The sequence below is a fragment of the Rhamphochromis longiceps genome, linkage group LG15, assembly GCF_057381845.1.
Source record: "Rhamphochromis longiceps isolate RC_006_pf linkage group LG15, R_longiceps_female_GT1.1, whole genome shotgun sequence".
NCBI classification, from domain to species: Eukaryota; Metazoa; Chordata; class Actinopteri; order Cichliformes; family Cichlidae; genus Rhamphochromis; species Rhamphochromis longiceps.
In genome coordinates, this window is record NC_140571.1 from 26,979,299 (window position 1) to 26,998,904 (window position 19,606).

Here is a 19,606-nt window from a genome sequence, read left to right on the forward strand (position 1 = left end):
TTATGTGCTTTTTTTGTGCAGAGGAGTTTTTTTGTTTCCTGTTCTCATGCTGTCCTCCCATAGGAGCCCAGCATGAGTAGAGGTCTCTTTTTTTCCTCTTGTACTTTCCCATTGTAGTGTATATTTCAGTGTTTTCTTTTTCTGTAACGCTACCGATCTCCGACCTGTATCCCCATGTGATGTCTGTGTTGTGTGCGTAAGGTCAGGGGAAGGGGGAAGGGGGGGGGGGGTCCTATTTCACTGCAGGGCAACCTGCACGTGGCGAATAAAGCCTTAGGCAGCTCAGCATCTCATCCAGGAAGTGTTCAGTTTCATGCTTACATGAAAATACTGCAAATGTGCAAAAAGGTTTTTAAAGTCCAATCTAGTGCTGTTGGAAATCGAATGTAATTTAATACTGATGGATGTATGGCCTCTCTCACTACACAGCAAATTCAAAAGTGTTAAATGTTTTGGTGTTAATAGTCTTCTTGCAAAAGTAGAGTTAATTTTACTCTAAGTAGAGTCACATTCTTTTAATGTAACTCTGAGGTGTAAAATGATAGTAGTTAAAATCGAGTGTTAAAAATGAGTGTTTCTCTGTCAAATCTGGAGGTGTTACAATGGAAACATTAACTCTTGACCTCTTAACTCTGAACTCCTAGAGGGGCTATGACACCAATAGAGTGAATTCACAGACTCCGCCCCCAGCACGGCTCCAATCGAAGCTGAAGTGAAGCCGTTTCAGAACATTTTGCTCTACATATTTGAGTTGTTTGCCATGCTTGGTAAGTCATTTTTTCAAAGATTGTTTCAATTATTATTATGAGCTTTTACTTCTGTGGCTCTTTGGAGTTGAGACAAAGCTGTGTGAAAGGCATTAGCCATGTTGCTCGGTGATAGCATAATATTCTGTTTTAGCTAGCTGAAAGGTATTGTTTGCGGCAAATACCACAGCCTTGAAAAAAGCTTGCATGTGAATTTTCAGTCAAACCTTTGGTCAAATACACCTAAAACAATGTGTAGAATGTGAAATGTTGGTATAATGGTGCTACTTGAAGCCTGAAACCGATCGCCCATAAAAAAAAAAAAAAAAAAAAAAAAAAACACGAGCAAACAGCAGTAGCTGACGTCCTGACTGGATTCTACGTTAGCATAGATCCCTCCAGAGTTTTGTGCACACGGTTTAGGTAAAAATTAAAAAGGTTGAGGTTTTACATTTAGTTCAGTATTACCTGTTGCCTGCGTCTTTGTCTTTTGGGAAAATACTTTACACAAGTAATGGCTCAAAGAGGATTCCTTTTTTTTTTACTGTGCTGCAATTGTTTACTGGATTATTTGTGCCATTAATTAGTGTCAACTAATTTTTATTCGATCTCCGCACAGGATATGCTTGTGAAGATGGAATATGGGGGAGAGCAGAAGTGCGTTGAAGTTCCACAAAGGGATGAATGAAGGACATGCATATTGTATTGAAGAAATAAGTGATGAGAATGCTGTTATTTGCATTTACCATGTCAGACCTTTTGATAAACAAAATTCTAATGAAAGTGAGAACATGTATACTGTTACATCTTTCAGAAAATGTTTTGAAATTGTGGTGCACAGTTCAGAATAAATGTTTTTCAAAAACCATTGCATCTTTTTAGTAAATGTTTATTTCCAAAAGAAATTTCTAGAAGTTCAGAACAGTAAAATTCCTGCTTTTTAGAATGAATTAGAAGATAACTCTTACGTAGTTAAACTAAAATACTCTTTGAGAGTTAATATATAAACTCTTAACACCAAGTGTTAAATTATCAACTCCAGAGAGATTTGGTGTTTAACACTAAATCAGAGTTAACGTACCAACTCTCCAAAAAGAGTTAAATTAACACTCTCTGGTGTGGACCCATATAGACACTTTAATAGTGTTGAAATCAAATCCGACAGTGTTAATTTGGACATGCTGGATTTGCTGTGTAGTAGTGCCATAAATTATGGACTCATCAGGAGAAAAACAGGCGGTAAAACATACATGTTTCAAAGTGGTGCTACCTTGTGATTGAAAAATGCAGTGTAGCTCCGCCCATTCACCAAACCAACCATTCCAAACCAACTTCATTCTAAGCCAAAGACTAGAAAATATGGTGAAGCATATCTTCCCTTTGGCTTCACCTACACAAGTGCCAAGGTAGGTCTCCCCTGCAGAATTGGAGAGGAACAATATGAGGGAGGTCTGGAATGGTGTGAAAACCATCACAGGCCACAACACCAAGAAAAGCACAGTGGGGGGGACTGTGGAGAAGGCAAACGAACTCAACAACTTCTTCAACAGGTTTGACCAGCCCACAACCCCACCACCCTCACCCTCACCTTTACTACAGAGTCCTCTCCCTACTCTCCTACCTCCCTCGCTTCCCCCCCTCCCTGACACTATGACATCCCCCCCCCCTCCTCCTTCTCCAACCCCTCTCTAAACAGCACGACAGCCTCTCTCCCCCCCTTCCAATCATCTCCCAGTGTCACAGTGGATCAGGTCAGGAGACAACTGAGGAAGCTTCGCCCCAGAAAGGCAGCAGGCCCAGACAAGGTGTGTCCTAGGATGCTAAAGGCGTGTGCTGCTGAACTTGGGGAGCCGTTACAACGAGTCTTCAACCTCAGTCTGCGACTGGGGAGAGTGCTCGCCCTATGGAAGACATCCTGCATCGTCCCGGTCCCCAAAAAGAACCGGCCCAATGAGCTGAATGACTTCCGACTGGTGGCACTGACTTCACATCTTATGAAGACTCTAGAGCGGCTCTTCCTTAACCTCCTCCGACCACAGGTACAACATGCCCAGGACCCACTACAGTTCGCCTACAAGGCAGATGTCGGTGTGGAGGATGCCATCCTGTACATCCTACACAGAGCCCACTCACACCTGGACAAGGGAAAAGGCACGGTCAGGATCCTGTTTCTTGACTTTTCCAGTGCCTTTAATACAATCCGGCCTTGTCTGCTCCAGGAGAAACTAAACAGGATGGAGGTGGACCCCTGCTTGGTCGCTTACATCTCCGACTACCTCACCGACAGACCACAGTACGTCAGGCTGAAGGACATCACGTTGGACACTGTGGTCAGCAGCACAGGAGCACCACAGGGAACTGTGCTGTCCCCACTTCTCTTCACCCTGTACACCTCTGACTTCTGCTATAACTCTGAATTATGCCACATTCAGAAGTTTGCAGACGACACAGCCATCATGGGGTGTATCTGGGATGATCAGGAAGAGGAGTACAGAAGTCTGGTGAGGAACTTTGTTGCATGGAGTCACACAAACCACCTGCAACTCAACACTTCAAAGACCAAGGAACTGGTTGTGGATTTCGGGAGGTCCAGACCAGGTCCACTGTCAGTTCAGATAGAGGGAGAGGAGGTGGAGGTGGTCAACACATACAAGTACCTCGGGCTGTGGGTGGACAACAAACTGGACTGGTCATGCAACACGCAGAACCTGTATAAAAAAAGGCCAAAGCCGACTGTACTTCCTCAGGAGGCTGAGGTCTTTCAACATCTGCAGGAAGCTCCTGAGGATGTTTTACCAGTCAGTGGTCGCAGGAGTACTTTTCTATGCTGTGGTGTGCTGGGGGAGCAGCACAGCAAAGAGGGACTCATCCAGACTGGAGAAATTAATCAGGAAGGCTGGCTCTGTGGTCGGCATGAAGCTGGACACTCTGGTGACAGTGGCAGAGAAGAGGACCTTAAAGAAACTGATGGACATTATGAACAATGCCGGGCATCCTCTGCACACGGTCGTAAACAATCAGAGAACAATCAGTTTCATCTAATCTAATCTAATCTAATTGGTTTTCCCTTCGTCAGGAGCACACGCTGGGCTCTCCAAATCACGAACAAACAGTATGCCACATTCTTGATTTTTAGTTCACAAACACTTCTTGTAATGACCAGAGAATGGCAGTAACGCGTTACTTGTGACACGTTACTGTAATCTGATTACTTTTTTCAAGTAACGAGTAAAGTAAGGGATTACTATTGCAAAAATGGTAATTAGATTTCCGTTACTTTCCCGTAGGAACGCTGCGTTACTGCGTTACTAAAACCGTGATTTTTTTGCGAGAATGTCTCATGACAGTGACGTAAGCGAGTGCGACGTTCGTGACAACAGCTGTCTGCAGATCAACAATGGATCATATAACGAGTGCGGGAGAGAGTATGAGCATGCAGCTTTTAAAGCTTGGAAGTACTGACCTTACTTTGAGTTTGATTCCATAAAAAGTGACAAAAACATTAGCGTCCCTTGTGCGTGTGAAGAAAACTTCTTTTTACACCGAAAAAAACCCTAAACAAGCTCCGAGTACCGAGTGCGCAACGACGTAATGGGAAATTCACAGAGAAACTCTCGGATTCTTCCACTGACCGCTGCGCCACACCTGCACCAGAGCACACCTCCGCCTACCCCACTCCTGCTTTACAGGTGAAAATAGAGCAACAGGACCACTAGTCTTTGATTTTATTTACTTTCTGCTGTGTTTTACTTGCATCTATTTGAAAGACTGAGTGTAAACACAAAAAATATTTTATTTTATGTGCTGGAATGTGTAGAAAATAGGTTTAAATGTTAAACTAATTTCTTCAAGTCAGAGAATGGTGCATATAATTAAATTTTTGCTTGATGCATAAAGTTAAAAGATTAAAACTGATAAAACAAGTTTAAAAAAAAGAGACTTTTCCATTTGATTACATTTTGTATGATGGATTATGCAGAAAAAAGTAGAATTGGGTTGACAGATCTATCGCTTTATCACCTATTCAGGTTGTAAATCGTGTTTTTAAAAAGTAACCAAGTAACTAAGTAATTAATTACTTTTGAAAATAAGTAATCAGTAAAGTAACGGGATTACTTTTTGGGGGAAGTAATCAGTAATTAGTTGATTACTTTTTTCAAGTAACTTGACCAACACTGGTAATGACTAACTACTCCTGACATTTTTGGAGATGTTAGCTCTTTATACAGTAAAGTTACAGTGGGATACAAATAATATCAGGCTGATGCTGCCACGATTTGTTCCCCCTGTCTAAAACACGGACAAACAGTATCCTACAGTTTTTTATGTTTTTAAACCAATTTCCACAGAGAGGCATTTTTTGAAAAATGTATTGATAGCAATTTTGAATATTATTACCAGTGTTGGGACTAGGGCTGGGCCATATTATACCATTCACGGTAATACCGGTATAATGTTAGGCAACGATAGGAAAATGAAATATCGCGATAGAATATGAGTAAAACGCGCATGCGCAGTGCCTTTGTTTTCATACGCACATGGCCGATTGTTGAGTGAAACAGATGAACCAGAATTGGTTTGTAAAAATGGTGCAACTTCAGTGATGTGGAACTGGTTTGGTGTTTGTCCATCAGATACACGACAAAGCACATTTTTTTGCAGAACATGCAAGCGGCCGTCGTTATTGTCGTATTTGTCTGACTAAGATGCTCTTAAATCTGGGAGTAATCTGGGTCCTAAACTCCGTATTCTTCAGGTCAAACAAACACTGCAGCATCACTGAGAGTTAAAAACTGTCTAAATTATTTCATCTTTAATAAAACGATCAGCATTGCTGTTTTACCAGGTGTAACTATGAAGTTTAACTTCCAGGCATCCATGAAAACAAAATTTATTACATTTAATGGAGTTAGAAGTTAGCAGGAAGTTAGCGGAAGTTAGGTCTGTGAAGGTTCTCAGTCATCCAGGTCATCGTAGTCAAAGGAGCTTGCAAAGAAAAGCGTCTGGACTTCTTTAAGTTGCTTGAAGACGTTGCATCTCTCATCCGAGAAACTTCTTCAGTTCTAAGGTCAAATGGTGGAGAGTCCCAGATATAAACCTAGTGGGAGTATCCCCCCACAGAGGGACAAAAGGACCCCCTGATGATCCTCTAATCGCCTGAGCCAAGGTGTGAAACTGGGTGTGGGTCCCAATCAGCCAGAGTTTCGGGTGTGTTCATTGTGAAACCTGGCCCCACCTTATCATGCGAATTCCTGAGGTCAGATGGCCCAGGATGTGAGTGGGCGTTAAGGCGTCTGGGAAGGGATCTCAAAACTGGGTCAAAATCAAGACACAAGAAGTGGAATCCTTCACTGCGCACATTAACGCTGTGGATAAAAACATCAAGTTCACCAGGGAAGACACAAAGGACAACTGTTTGCCTTTCCTGGACTGCGCTGTGCACATTGAAGAGAACGGCTGTTCAAAGATGGTCGCTCACAGTGGACATAGATGGCTTCTTTCACTCCTCTTTCAAACCATCTGTCCTCTCTGTCCAAAATGTGAACATTGGCATCCTCGAAAGAGTGTCCTTTATCCTTAAGATGCAGATGGACTGCTGAGTCTTGTCCTGTGGAGATGGCTCTTCTGTGTTGTGCCATGCGCTTGTGAAGTGGCTGTTGGGTCTCTCCAATGTAGAGGTCTGAGCATTCCTCGCTGCACTGTACAGCATACACCACATTGTTAAGTTTGTGTTTTGGCGTTTTGTCTTTCGGGTGAACCAGTTTCTGTCTGAGCGTGTTGCTGGGTCTGAAATACACCGGGATGTCATGCTTGGAGAAAACTCTCCTGAGTTTCTCTGATACACTGATTAGTCTTAGTCATAGTCTTTGCCTGTTATTTTCCACCACAGTTATAGTTATAGTTTTTGGTCTTAGTACCTTTAGTGTTTTGTTTCTTAGTGTTTTGCCAGTTTGTTTTGGTTTCCTGGTTTTCCCTTGCCGTTATCATTAAAGGATCACTTTTCTGTTCAAACTTACTACTCCTCGTCCTCATCTGCTTTTGGGTCCTGTTTCCATTACACACCGGCGCACCCCGCCGTGACAGAAACTTCTTCAAGCAACTTAAAGAAGTCCAGATGCTTTTCTTTGCAAGCTCCTTTGACTAGCGGAAGTTAGCTCGCTAGTTTCACAGGCAGTTAGTTACCTAAGCATGATATTGCATGTTCTGACTGAGAGATTTCTGAAAAAATTCAAACGTACAGCTCTGCTATCACTTCCAACATAAATGAAGACAGGAAACTAAACAGCAGTGACATTTGTAGGGTTACTGAAGTTGGGCAAGCTGGTATATAATGATGTGCTACGTGATTGCTAGCGACACAGCTATGTTAGCATAACATAAACGGTGAAGCTGGAGGACGAACACTAACACTTTTACACTTATAAAAGTTAACGTTAAGGTTCCTGATAGTTAGAGACAAATGCAATCGCATGGCAGGATGCTGTAAACGGACCGAACTTCAGTCAGGAGAACAACTGAGATAATCCATCCACAATAGAAGGTTAGTCATTAATATACTGAAACAACATGGGAATAGAGCAGCTGCCAGAGAATTCAACATTAATGAATCATTGGTACAAAAGTGGGGGAAGCAAGAAGAATGAGTTTAATAAAGTTTGATTTATCTGACTGCTTTGTTTCGCTTAATGCGCCTTATAATCCCGTGCACCTTATGGTCCGAAAAATACGTACTGCACACTGCAATTTAATGTTGCAAAGCACCTCTTTTTAACTTCAGTGGATATTATACATGGTTATCAGGATATGTCAGCCCATTTCTACTGGAAATGCCTTTTGGTTAAACTTTCAGCAAGGAATTTGCATTTGCACTGTTACATTTTTATAAAGCTTTAATGTACATAAAAACCAGCTTCCTGTTTAAGTGAAAATAAATGGAAGGTTGTCTGTTTGCGCTAGTAATGTTGTGGAGTTGTATTTTGTCTCGCATCAATTATATCGTCAGTTATATCGTTATCGCAAATTTTCAAATATATATCATGATAAATATTTTTGGCCATATCACCCTGCTCTAGTTGGGACTAACGCGTTATTAAGTAACACGTTACAGTAACTACGTTATTATTGTGGTAACAAGCACGGTATAGTTATTATGCCAAAACCAGGAACGCGTTACTTGTTACTGGGATTTAGATCGTTATTCATTACTTCGTGTGGTGGCTATCACGGAGCTTCCACAGATTAAGTAACATTAGCAAGTGGTGGAGGCCTGCAGGTGGATGAGGGAAAGGGGAGGCAAGAGGAAAGACCCAAAGCGGCCGCCGGTCCGAGTGTCAGGAGAACTGAACTTCTGGTAAGAAGTTATGACCTGCAGTCTATCTGGGTCAGATATAGACCAAGTTTAGGTGGAGTTTATTTTTGTTATGCTGACTTTTTCGTACTGCGTACTAGCTAGCATGATGGAGTTTCTATACAGCTGGGTGGGTGCTATGATGTTACTGATGTTGAACTTTATTTGGTTCATAAGGTTAATCATTAGAGTTGCCGACCGTCCCCTAAAAAACGGAATCGTCCCGTATTCAGAGAAAATTTTACGCGTTTCGTATTGAGGTGAAAAGGAACGCGATTTGTCCCGTACTTCAGCTACGAGCTCAGTACGAGAAGTGCGGAAGTGAGAGGTTTGTGAAATGGGACGGTCTAGCCTTCATTGCGCTGTTCAGGTTGCCTAGCAACCATGATAATAACCGCGAGAAACCTTACATACAGCATTGTGTGACATGAATAAAGGAGAAAAAATGTTTTGTTGGTCATTCATTTTTTTATGACATAACTTTGATTAGTTGAGTATCTGAGGCTGAGACCACGGGACTGTAAAACATGATTGTTGGGCTTCATTTCTGTACTGAACAGTCATTTCAAGATTAGTTAGTAAATAACAATTAGCTAATGTTGTTCATGAGACTAAAATTATCTCACTGTGGAAATGTAAATATAATATGGCCAATATTATATGTATTGTCAGATTATTATGATATATATATATATAAACAACCAACACCCAGCACGCCCCTGCGGGCGGTTTATCCTTCAAGCTCGGGTCCTCTACCAGAGGCCTGGGAGCTTGAGGGTCCTGCGCAGTATCTGTTCCCAGGACTGCGCTCTTCTGGACAGAGATCTCCGATGTTATTCCCGGGATCTGCTGGAGCCACTCGCCTAGCTTGGGAGTCACCGCACCTAGTGCTCCGATTACCACTGGGACCGCTGTTACCTTCACCCTCCACATCCTCTCGAGCTCTTCTCTGAGCCCTTGGTATTTCTCCAGCTTCTCGTGTTCCTTCTTCCTGATATTGCTGTCATTCGGAACCGCTACATCGATCACTACGGCCGTCTTCTTCTGTTTGTCTACCACCACTATGTCCGGTTGGTTAGCCACCACCATTTTGTCCGTCTGTATCTGGAAGTCCCACAGGATCTTAGCTCGGTCATTCTCCACCACCCTTGGGGGCATCTCCCATTTTGACCTCAGGACTTCCAGGTTATACTCGGCATAGATGTTCCTATACACTATGCCGGCTACTTGGTTATGGCGTTCCATGTATGCCTTGCCTGCTAGCATCTTGCACCCTGCTGTTATGTGCTGGATTGTCTCTGGGGCATCTTTACACAGCCTGCACCTGGGGTCTTGCCTGGTGTGATAGACCCCAGCCTCTATGGATCTTGTGCTCAGCGCTTGTTCTTGTGCTGCCATGATTAGTGCCTCTGTGCTGTCTTTCAGTCCAGCTTTGTCCAGCCACTGGTAGGATTTCTGGATATCAGCCACCTCCTCTATCTGCCGGTGGTACATACCGTGCAGGGGCCTGTCCTTCCATGATGGTTCCTCGTCTCCCTCCTCTTTCTTGGGTTTCTGCTGCCTGAGGTATTCACTGAGCACTCAGTCAGTTGGGGCCATCTTCCCAATGTATTCTTGGATGTTCATTGTCTCATCCTGGACTGTGGTGCTGACACTCACCAGACCCCGGCCCCCTTCCTTCCACTTAGCGTACAGCCTGAGGGTGCTGGACTTGGGGTGAAACCCTCCATGCATGGTAAGGAGCTTTCTTGTCTTTAAGTCAGTAGCTTCTATCTCCTACTTTGGCCAGCCTATTACCCCAGCAGGGTACCTGATCACGGGCAGGGTGTAGGTGTTGATGGCCCGGATCTTGTTCTTACCGTTCAGCTGACTCCTCAGGACTTGCCTGACCCTCTGCAGGTACTTCGTGGTGTGAATGGCTACAGATACCGGCTACGGATACCGACTACGGAACGGAGCAGTTGTCAGCCACCTCCTGTACATGGATGACATCAAGTTGTATGCCAAGAGTGAACGCGACATCGATTCACTGATCCACACTACCAGGCTATACAGCAATGACATTGGAATGTCGATTGGACTGGAGAAGTGTAGTCTGATGGTAACAAAGAGAGGGAAGGTAGTCAGAACTGAGGGGATTGAAATACCAGAAGGCAACATTGCAGACATAGAGGACAGTTACAAGTACCTGGGGATCCCGCAGGCGAATGGGAACCATGAAGAGGCCACTAGAAAAGCTGCAACCACCAGGAACTCAATGGGGATATATATATATATATATATATATATATATATATATATATATATATATATATATATATATATATATATGTAGCCAAGTGAACTAATACTACGCATGGAAAGGGTTTAAAAAGAGGGAATTGTGTTTTTGACTGGTTGCCTGTCTACCGGAGGTCTGTTGTAGGGTTGTCATGGTGATGACTAGACCTCGCGTTTTGGGGGTATACTGTCCCTTTAAGAGCCGCCGTAAGCCAGAGCACGCATGCACTCAAGTTTGTGTCACACTGAGCGCTGTGAGCGGGAGCACTGGAGAGTTAGAGACTGCAAAAGATTCTGTGGCTAGCTACACACGAGGTAAATGTGCTAAAAAGTGTAGCATACTGCAAAATATTGTCACCAGTGTTGTAGTAGACTGTAATTAGCTAAGTTTCTTTAGCAATGACTCCATGTTTGTGACCATTTCTGTACAGTTCTTAACGCGCGACGGGTGCATGTTTAATGGTCACGTGCTGTGAAAGGGACTGAAGAGCGGGTTGGCGTGAGTAGTTACAGTGTCCTAACAGATTTCAAAGTTGTTAAGTTTGTACTTTTACTCACTTTGCATAACTCTGTATGTTTCTGTTTGATTCAGAGGGGAGATTACTTGCTGTGTGATTCCTGCGTGTGTACTTGTCCTAGCACAGTAGCTGTGTGGAGAAACCGAAGTGAGTTCATGATGTTCTCCCATAGAAATGTATGTTTAAAAGAGAGTTTACAGTGCACTTTATTGCCAGTTGACCTGCGAAGTTGTGGGATGTAAACAATGTGTTTATTTGTTTTGTTTTCTCTTTTTTTGTTGTATTTGTTTCTTGACAGGTCACTACTGTTGTCTATACTGTTTGGATTTAACATGTACATATGATAGTTACTGTTGTCTCAGACCCTGAAAGGCAGTTTAGGCTGAGCCAGTGGAATAGTTAAATTTTGCCGTTTCACTCAAAACTACAGAATTAAAACTGTGCTCCTCCGAGTACAGTCGGAGAATAAAAAAGCCCACAAAAGAGTATTTCCTGTGTCCTGTCTCATTCCCCATGACCGGGCCACATAGTTTGGTGTCAGAAGTGGGATTCTCAGGTTAGTTTTGAGTTTCAGTATAGAGAGACACAGTGAGTGGGGCTTTATAGACAACAGTAGTGGCTTAGAAGATCCCAGTCCTTCCCAGAGGGCGGCAATCGCAGTGTGGACGTCCTGGGGTGGTTCGGTGCAGTGGCAGTTGGTACAACAGGAGCCTGCTTCAGCCATTGGACGAGGAGGGCGCCTGACACAGATTTTGGACTGTTGAATCTCATCTACAAGTGACTGTGGGAATCTGCTGCAGTAAAGACTCAGAGACATTGCAGTATGTCGCAAGAGGACGAAGGGGAAGGTCCTTCAGGGGCCGGAGCTATCCCCACTGAAGACAGTCAAGCTGCCTCGTTGTTTGACAGTGCAGGTAACCCGTTGGTGGAGCTACAAACAAAGATTAACGAACTGAGTAGGAAACATGATGCTGTTATGTCTAGTATTGCTAACATGGGTAATGTTCCAACCAGATCTGTCGTGTACATTCCAAGAGAAAAGGTGATTGTACCTTTTAGTGGGGAACCAGCTAAAGATGCTTACACTGTTGATGAATTCATAGAAGAGGTGGAAAGAGCAATAAGAACTAGGGGTCTGCGTGGAGAGGATCAAACCGACTTTATCCTCTCACAGCTGAAAGGGTCTGCCCTAGAGGAAGTTAAGTTACGTATGGCAGGCCAGGTGAAGCAACCGAGTGATCTCTTTTCATATTTGAGGGAGGCATTTAGAGAGAAGCGCACCACACCACAGCTCTTGCATGCTTTCTATGCACGCCGCCAACTAGATGGGGAAGACCTGCGAGATTATTCACATGCACTCTCTCAGTTGCTCAATGCTGCAATACAGCAGTCCCCTAATGTAGTACCCAACACACAGCTGGCACTTCGGGATCAATTCATTGAAGGTGTGCATGCCCCAAATCTTCGGCGTGATCTACGTAGGCTCACTAGGGACAAGCCTGAGTGTAGTCTCTTTGATGTTAGAGAGGAGGCAATCATGTGGACTATGGAAGATCGTCCACGCAGCACTAATGTAGCCAGACATAGAAATATAGTGAGTGACAGGCCAGATGAAAGCTGTGAAAAGACAACCTCCACCAGTGATGTACAGACAGACTTTACCATGGCTCTGCAAGAGATGGTTAAAATAATCACACAACAGGGTAAAGCCATAGGGGAGTTAACTAATGCAGTGAGGGAGCTCACAACACAGACTGCCAGTTCTGAAGACAGTAGAGGTGTTAAAGCTAAGCCCAAGCCTAAGTACACTAGAGAGGGTCAGCCTATTTGTCTCCGATGTGAAGGGGTGGGACATATGGCCAGACACTGTAATGCACCCCAACAACCTACGAGCCAGTCTGCAACCATGTCCAGTTCCTCGCTAACGGGAAACGGGAACCCTCCATTGCTATGAGCCGGGCAATGCGAGGCAAATCAGAAGGCTCAAAGGAAGCTCTAACCAAGGAACATTTTCTAGAACATGCTGTTGGTCAGTGCCCTGAAGTAGATATCCAGATAGGTGGTGTATCCCTTAGATGTCTGCTTGACACAGGAAGTAATGTAAGCACTTTGACAGAAAGCTTTTTCAGAAATCATCTCCAGGGAGAGGATGAAGATATGCACTGTACTGCCAAGTGGCTTAAAATCACAGCAGCCAACCAGTTGCCGCTGCCCTATTTAGGCTATGTAGAGTTAGATGTACAGGTCATGGGGCTCACTATACCTGAATGTGGTTTTCTTATAATCAAAGATGATAAAACAGAAAGAGACTGTGGCGTGGGTGTGGTCCTTGGCCAGCTGCAGAGGAGGAGTGACGCAGTGAGCTCCCGGGGCGGCGCAGGGGCGGGGTGAACAGGTGTGCTGGGATCTGACAGTGATTGTGTCTCTTTATATGTTGGCAGTGACAGACGGAGACGGAGGTGACAGCAGAGAAAGAGAGCGCGGGAGCATATGTGTCCACGTACAACCCCGAGTTTAATAAAAAGTTCTGCATTGCCAAAGTCGCTCCGGCTGGTATTTCTTGGGTCCACCGTTACACTGGTGCCGAAACCCTGGCGTGATGTCCGGTCCCCTGCCGGCTCCCCCTGCTCCCCCGGCGGCGCCGCCGCCCGCCCCGCCGCCCGCCCAGCCGCTGCAGGTCTTGGGCCAGATGATGGTGGACATGGCGGCGATGGCGGCTCGTCAGGCGGCCACGCAGGACCAACAGTTGGCGTTGCTTCGCCTGCAATCGGAGCAGCAGACCGCGGCTCTGGGGCAGCTGCTGGGGAATGCGGCCGCGCCGGCTCCCGCCCCTCCGCTGTCGGTGACGTTGCACCGGATGCGGGATGGGGAGGACCCGCTGGTTTTCATCGAGGCTTTCCAGGCCACGGCGGTGGCCTGTCGGTGGCCGGAGGAGGAGTGGGCCGCCCGGCTGCTGCCGCTTCTGTCGGGTGAGGCCCAGACGGCGGCGCTGAGCCTGCCCCCCGGCTCGCGGGGGGTGTTCGAGGACGTGTGCCGGGCGGTGCTGGATCGTTTGGGGCTCTCCCCAGAGGATTACCGCCGTCAGTTCCGGGCCAGCAGGATGTCGGGGGGGGAGCGGCCGTTTGCCTGGGCTCGGCAGCTGGAGGATGCGGCAGCGAGGTGGCTGCGACCGGGCCCCTCGGCTGGGGAGACGCGGATGCTGAACATGGTCGTCCTCGAGCAGTTCGTGGGAGGCCTGCCCGAGGCGACGGCTCGTTGGGTTCGCTGCCACCGCCCGGCGGATTTGACGGCGGCGGTGACGCTGGCAGAGGACCATCTGGCGGCCGACCCGGTACCGGGCCGTGAGGAGCCGCGGCGGGGCGCCCGTGTTCCGCCGCCCAGGCCACCGGCGGCGGCGTCGCAGAGGAGAGGCGGCGGCCCTGCGGGAACGGAGCAGGCAGCAGGGTGGAGCCCCAGGAACCCGTTCCGGCCGCTGCTTCCCGCCGGAACCCCGGCGGCCGCCGAGGTTGCCCCGGAGCCACGGGGAGCCGCACAGACGCCGGGGCCGGATTGTTGGAAGTGTGGGCGGCCGGGGCACCTGCGCCGAGACTGTCCGCTCATGGAGGTGGGGCAGGTGTTCCGCGTTGCCGGCGCTCCAGCGCCCGCCCCCGGTCCAGGAGTGACGTACCGCGTGCCGGTAAGGTGTCAAGGGGGTATTCGCCATGCTTTGGTGGACACGGGCTGCACGCAGACTCTGGTCCACCAAAGTTTGGTTCGCCCCGGGGCATTGTTGGAGGCTGACTGGGTGGAGGTTAAATGTGTGCACGGGGATATTCACAAGTACCCAGTAGTGTCACTGTTGCTGAAATTCGGGGGCAAAACGCATAGAGTGAAGGCGGCGGTTAGCCCGCGCCTGTCGCATCCCCTTATTTTGGGTACGAATTGGCCGGGGTTCCACAGCTTACTGGGGCAGTACGCGGGGATGCGATCGCGGTCTGTAAATTCGTGTGACGTTTGCGCGGCGCTCGGCGGTGACGCGGGGTCGACCGACGCTGACTCTGGGGGGGAGGAGGAGGCGGGGACTTCCACGGAAGCCCCGCCGCCTCCCGTTGTGTACCCCACGGAAGATTTTCCACTAGAGCAGTCTCGGGACGACACCCTACGCTCAGCCTATGACCGAGTGATGGATATTGATGGTCGCTCGGTGCGCCCCGACGCTGCGCGAACGTACCCTCATTTCCAATTGCGGAACGATCGGCTTTATAGAGTGAGCCGTGACACTCACACTAATGAAATCCGCACACAGTTATTGGTGCCGCAAAGCCGCCGGGAAATGATTTTCCAGGCGGCTCATTCGAACCCCATGGCAGGGCACTTGGGTGGCGAGAAAACTCTGGAGCGCATAATGGCCCGATTCTATTGGCCGGGCATTTGGGCCGACGTGCGCCGCTGGTGTGCGTCGTGCCCCGAATGCCAGCTGGTTAACCAGCCGGCCGTGCCAAAGGCGCCGTTGCGCCCATTACCGCTGATGGAGATCCCGTTTGAGCGTATTGGCATGGATCTCATCGGGCCATTGCACCGGAGTGCACGCGGCTATCGCTTTGTGCTGGTCCTGGTGGACTACGCAACGCGGTACCCGGAAGCAGTGCCGCTACGCACCATCTCAGCGAAGAGCGTGGCGCAGGCACTGTTTCAGGTCATCTCCCGAGTCGGTATTCCGAAAGAAATACTGACTGACCAGGGCACGTCGTTCATGTCGCGCACATTGCGGGAACTGTACGAATTACTGGGTATTAAATCTATTCGGACCAGCGTCTACCACCCTCAGACTGATGGGTTGGTGGAGAGGCTGAATAAGACTTTAAAATCCATGATTCGTAAGTTCATTCGCGAGGATGAACGCAATTGGGATCGCTGGTTAGACCCTCTGTTGTTTGCAGTGCGGGAGGTGCCCCAGGCCTCCACGGGATTTTCTCCCTTCGAGCTGTTATACGGCAGGAAGCCGCGGGGGGTGCTCGACCTGATTAAGGAAAACTGGGAGGAAGGTCCGAGCCCTGCGAAAAGTGAAATTCAGTACGTGCTGGACCTGCGAGCAAAGCTGCACACACTGGGGAGGCTCTCACGGGAGAATTTGCTCCAGGCCCAGCAGCGGCAGCGACGCCTGTATGACAGAGGGGCTAGACTCAGGCAATTTTCACCGGGAGATAAGGTGCTTGTGTTACTTCCTTCTTCCAGCTCTAAATTACTCGCCAAGTGGCAAGGACCCTTCGTGGTCACACAGCGAGTGGGGGACGTTGATTATGAAGTGGTACGGTCGGACAGGGGCGGGGCCACGCAGATTTACCACCTCAACCTCCTCAAAGCCTGGAGGGAGGCGGAGACCGCTTCTCTAGTGAGCTTGGTAAGAGGGAGAGATGAGTTGGGGCCGGAGGCGCCAAAGTCTAGCATCCCCGCCTCCCTCCATTGCAGTGACCATCTCACACAGGCCCAGAGGGCGGATGTTGCTGCATTGCAACAGCGCTTTGCCGACGTGTTCTCCCCCTTGCCCGGCCGTACTTCTCTCATAGAGCACCATTTTGAGACGCAGCCTGGCGTGACGGTGCGTTCACGGCCCTACAGGCTGCCGGAACATAGAAGGCAAATTGTTTTCCGGGAATTGAAGGAAATGCTGAGGCTGGGAGTAATAGAAGAATCACACAGTGCTTGGTGTAGCCCCATCGTCCTTGTAGTAAAGAAGGATGGGTCTATACGGTTCTGTGTCGATTATCGCAGAGTGAATGAGGTGTCACGTTTTGATGCTTATCCCATGCCCCGGGTCGACGAGCTCCTGGACCGGTTGGGCACCGCTCGCTTTTTTACGACTCTGGATTTAACCAAGGGCTACTGGCAGATTCCCTTGTCTACAGAGTCCCGGGAAAAGACGGCCTTCTCCACTCCGTATGGGTTGTACCAATTCGTGACGCTTCCGTTCGGCTTGTTCGGCGCCCCTGCCACTTTTCAGCGCCTCATGGACCGGGTGCTGCGGCCCCACGCTGCCTATGCTGCCGCCTACCTAGACGACGTCATCATTTACAGTGACACGTGGGCGGGGCATGTGCGGTGTGTGGCCGCGGTGCTGGAGTCCCTGAGGCAGGCGGGGCTCACGGCCAACCCGAAGAAGTGTGCGGTTGGACGGAGGGAGGTACAGTATTTGGGGTACCACTTGGGGAGCGGGCAGGTGCGACCTCAAGTGGAGAAGACGGCGGCGATTGCATCCTGCCCGCGTCCCAAGACGAAAAAAGAGGTGAGACAGTTTCTGGGGCTGGCCGGCTATTACCGGCGGTTCGTCCCAGGGTTCGCGGACCTGACCAGCCCCCTGACTGATCTCACCCGCAAGGGTGCCCCAGATCTGGTCCAGTGGACGGAGCGGTGCCAGGCGGCGTTTGTGCAGGTGAAACGGGCTCTCTGTGGAGAGCCGCTGCTGTTCACACCTAACTTCTCCCTCCCTTTTTGTCTGCAGACTGACGCCTCGAGCAGAGGGCTGGGGGCCGTTTTGTCCCAGCAGGTGGGGGGAGTTGACCGGCTGGTCGCGTACATCAGCCGGAAGCTCACGGACCGCGAGTCACGGTACAGCACCGTGGAGAAGGAGTGCCTGGCGATCCGGTGGGCGGTCGACTCCCTTCGCTACTACCTCCTGGGCCGCCCGTTCACCCTCTGCTCGGACCACGCCCCGCTGCAGTGGCTCCACCGCATGAAGGATGCCAACGCCCGGATCACTCGGTGGTATCTGGCCATGCAGCCCTTTAAGTTCAAGGTGATCCATAGGCCGGGCGCGCAGATGGTCGTGGCCGATTTCCTCTCTCGCTCGCGGGGGGGGGGGGGGGGGGGGGGGGAGTAGGTTCGGCCGGATGGGCCCCGGCCTCAGTCGGGCGGTGGGGATGTGTGGCGTGGGTGTGGTCCTTGGCCAGCTGCAGAGGAGGAGTGACGCAGTGAGCTCCCGGGGCGGCGCAGGGGCGGGGTGAACAGGTGTGCTGGGATCTGACAGTGATTGTGTCTCTTTATATGTTGGCAGTGACAGACGGAGACGGAGGTGACAGCAGAGAAAGAGAGCGCGGGAGCATATGTGTCCACGTACAACCCCGAGTTTAATAAAAAGTTCTGCATTGCCAAAGTCGCTCCGGCTGGTATTTCTTGGGTCCACCGTTACAGAGACAATCCCAAATGGTTGGATTTGTCACCCCATGGCATTATAGGGATGAACATTGCAAAACGATGTAGACAGTTAGTACTCTCAGAGTTTGACACCACTCTAGGGGGAGAGCTGGAGTCCAGCTGGAGGAAGGCCTGCCACTGCGTACAAGCTGCTGAGCTTGTGGAAAAGGTGTCTACTGCCCATGTTGCAAGCAAACACAAAGTGCGGGTGCCTGCCTCATCCCTGACCACTGTCTATGCAAGGGGCCATGGCAAGCAGTTTGGTAGCGCATTGGTTGAACCAGGGAATGTTCAGCTCCCAGGTGGCTTATTGGTGATCCCAACTCTAGTGTCAACTAACAGCCTGGTATTTCCAGTACAGGTGATGAACATCTCACAAGAGGATGTCTGGCTTCCACCTAAGGCTAGACTAGGCATTATTAGTCCTGGCCGCTGCATTGAGGGTGACCCATGCGAGGTGAAATTTGAGCGCATATCTGCCAACCACGAGGAGGTGACTCTTAACCAAAAGGACTGTCAGGGGGCCAACAGCTGTGTACAGGACTTATTGGGAAGATTACACATAGGTGGCACACCAGGACAACAGGCCGAGGTCAGAACTCTTTTGAAAAGGTATGCGGATGTTTTTGCACTTCATGATGAGGATTTGGGGTACACTGATCGTGTGAAGCATGAAATTCCTGTTGTAGATGAAGCCCCTGTTTCTCAGCCATACAGGCGCATTCCACCAAATCAGTACAAAGAGGTCAGGGAGCACATTTCTGAACTGTTGAGAAAGGGGGTGATTCAGGAGAGTTCGAGTTCCTGTGCTTCACCAGTTGTTCTGGTACGCAAGTCAGATGGGAGTCTTAGACTGTGTGTAGACTACCGCAGACTAAACGCGAAGACCAGGCGTGATGCGTTTCCACTCCCTCGCATTGAGGAGAGCCTGGATGCCTTGAGTGGTGCAGAGTTCTTCTCAACCATAGATCTTGCCAGTGGCTACCATCAGGTAGCGGTACATGAGAAAGACAGAGACAAAACAGCCTTTACCACACCATTTGGCCTGTATGAATACTTAAGGATGCCTTTTGGGTTATGTAATGCCCCCGCGACGTTTCAACGTCTTATGCAGGCCACAATGAGTGATTTGGTCTTTCAGATTGTATTGATCTACTTGGATGATCTGCTTGTGTTTTCATCAACATTCCAGGATCACATTGTGAGACTGGAGACTGTTTTGAAAAGGCTGAGGGATACGGGGCTGAAGGTTAAGGTTGAGAAGTGCCATTTCCTCCAGCCCAAGGTCAAGTTTCTCGGTCATGAAGTGTCGGCTCAGGGAATAAGCACAGATCCTGACAAGATAAGCGCTGTGGCAAAATGGCCCATCCCTAGTACTGTGAAAGAGCTAAGGTCCTTTTTAGGATTTTGCAGCTACTATAGGAGATTCATTGAGGGCTTTTCCCAAACTGCGGGGCCACTCCATGATGTGGTGAATGTCTGTGTTAAGGAGATAAGTCCTGTCAGGGCTAAACAGCTTTTTGCTTCAGCCTGGACACCGCAAT

The 19,606-nt window shown here is 48.7% G+C and overlaps 1 protein-coding gene and 1 long non-coding RNA gene across 2 annotated transcripts; both read left to right on the top strand.

Annotated features, from left to right (window-relative positions):
- Positions 1 to 477: 477 nt before the first annotated feature.
- LOC146652806 (uncharacterized) lies at positions 478 to 1,614 on the top strand. The gene is made up of 2 exons (XR_014907721.1): positions 478 to 767; positions 1,366 to 1,614. It is a non-coding gene; the product is annotated as an uncharacterized LOC146652806 (long non-coding RNA).
- Positions 1,615 to 13,583: 11,969 nt separating this feature from the next.
- LOC146652807 (uncharacterized) lies at positions 13,584 to 17,964 on the top strand. Its single transcript, XM_085382167.1, has 2 exons — positions 13,584 to 14,568; positions 17,923 to 17,964. The coding sequence occupies exons 1-2, from the start codon at positions 13,585 to 13,587 to the stop codon at positions 17,923 to 17,925; spliced, it is 987 nt and encodes a 328-aa protein (XP_085238293.1). The 5' UTR covers position 13,584; the 3' UTR covers positions 17,926 to 17,964.
- Positions 17,965 to 19,606: the final 1,642 nt, after the last annotated feature.